The sequence below is a fragment of the Buceros rhinoceros genome, unplaced genomic scaffold (assembly GCF_000710305.1).
Source record: "Buceros rhinoceros silvestris isolate BGI_N320 unplaced genomic scaffold, ASM71030v1 scaffold35038, whole genome shotgun sequence".
Taxonomy (NCBI): domain Eukaryota; kingdom Metazoa; phylum Chordata; class Aves; order Bucerotiformes; family Bucerotidae; genus Buceros; species Buceros rhinoceros.
Genome location: NW_010427994.1, coordinates 563 through 919, shown reverse-complemented (window position 1 = coordinate 919; position 357 = coordinate 563). Strand labels below are relative to the sequence as shown.

General features: G+C 61.1%; 1 protein-coding gene across 1 annotated transcript in view; it reads right to left on the bottom strand.

The window, feature by feature from the left end:
• Positions 1-357, bottom strand: part of CDT1 (chromatin licensing and DNA replication factor 1) — a gene marked incomplete at its 5' end in the record, with an annotated part of 3,070 nt that overhangs the window by 2,235 nt on the left and 478 nt on the right. Inside the window, one exon of the mRNA XM_010142133.1 lies at positions 247-356. Coding sequence (XP_010140435.1) covers positions 247-356 — 110 coding nt within the window. The remainder of the gene's footprint in view (positions 1-246; position 357) is intronic.

Below are 357 nucleotides of genomic sequence, written 5' to 3'. Positions count from 1 at the left end.
GAGCGTCACTGGCAGCGTCAAAGTCCCAAAACACGCCCCCAACCTCGAGCTCGACAGGTCGGGAGCCCCATCACAGGGCTGAATCGCCACCAGAATCACTGTCCCATCATCCTCCCGCTCATCCCAGAAGGGTTTTTCCATTCCCAACACGCATCAGGCAATTATTCAACAGGCAGAGAGGATCACTGGGGATCCAGGACCGACGCGCCTGAGCTCGGGGGGGTCCCCCACGTAGGGGTAACATACCTTCCCCCAGCACCGGCTCCAGCGTGAGCTGGTAGCCAGACTTCTTGACGCCGGTGCCGAAGGTGGGGATGTTCTTCTCCTGGCGCAGCCTGTACGCAGTGGGGTACACCG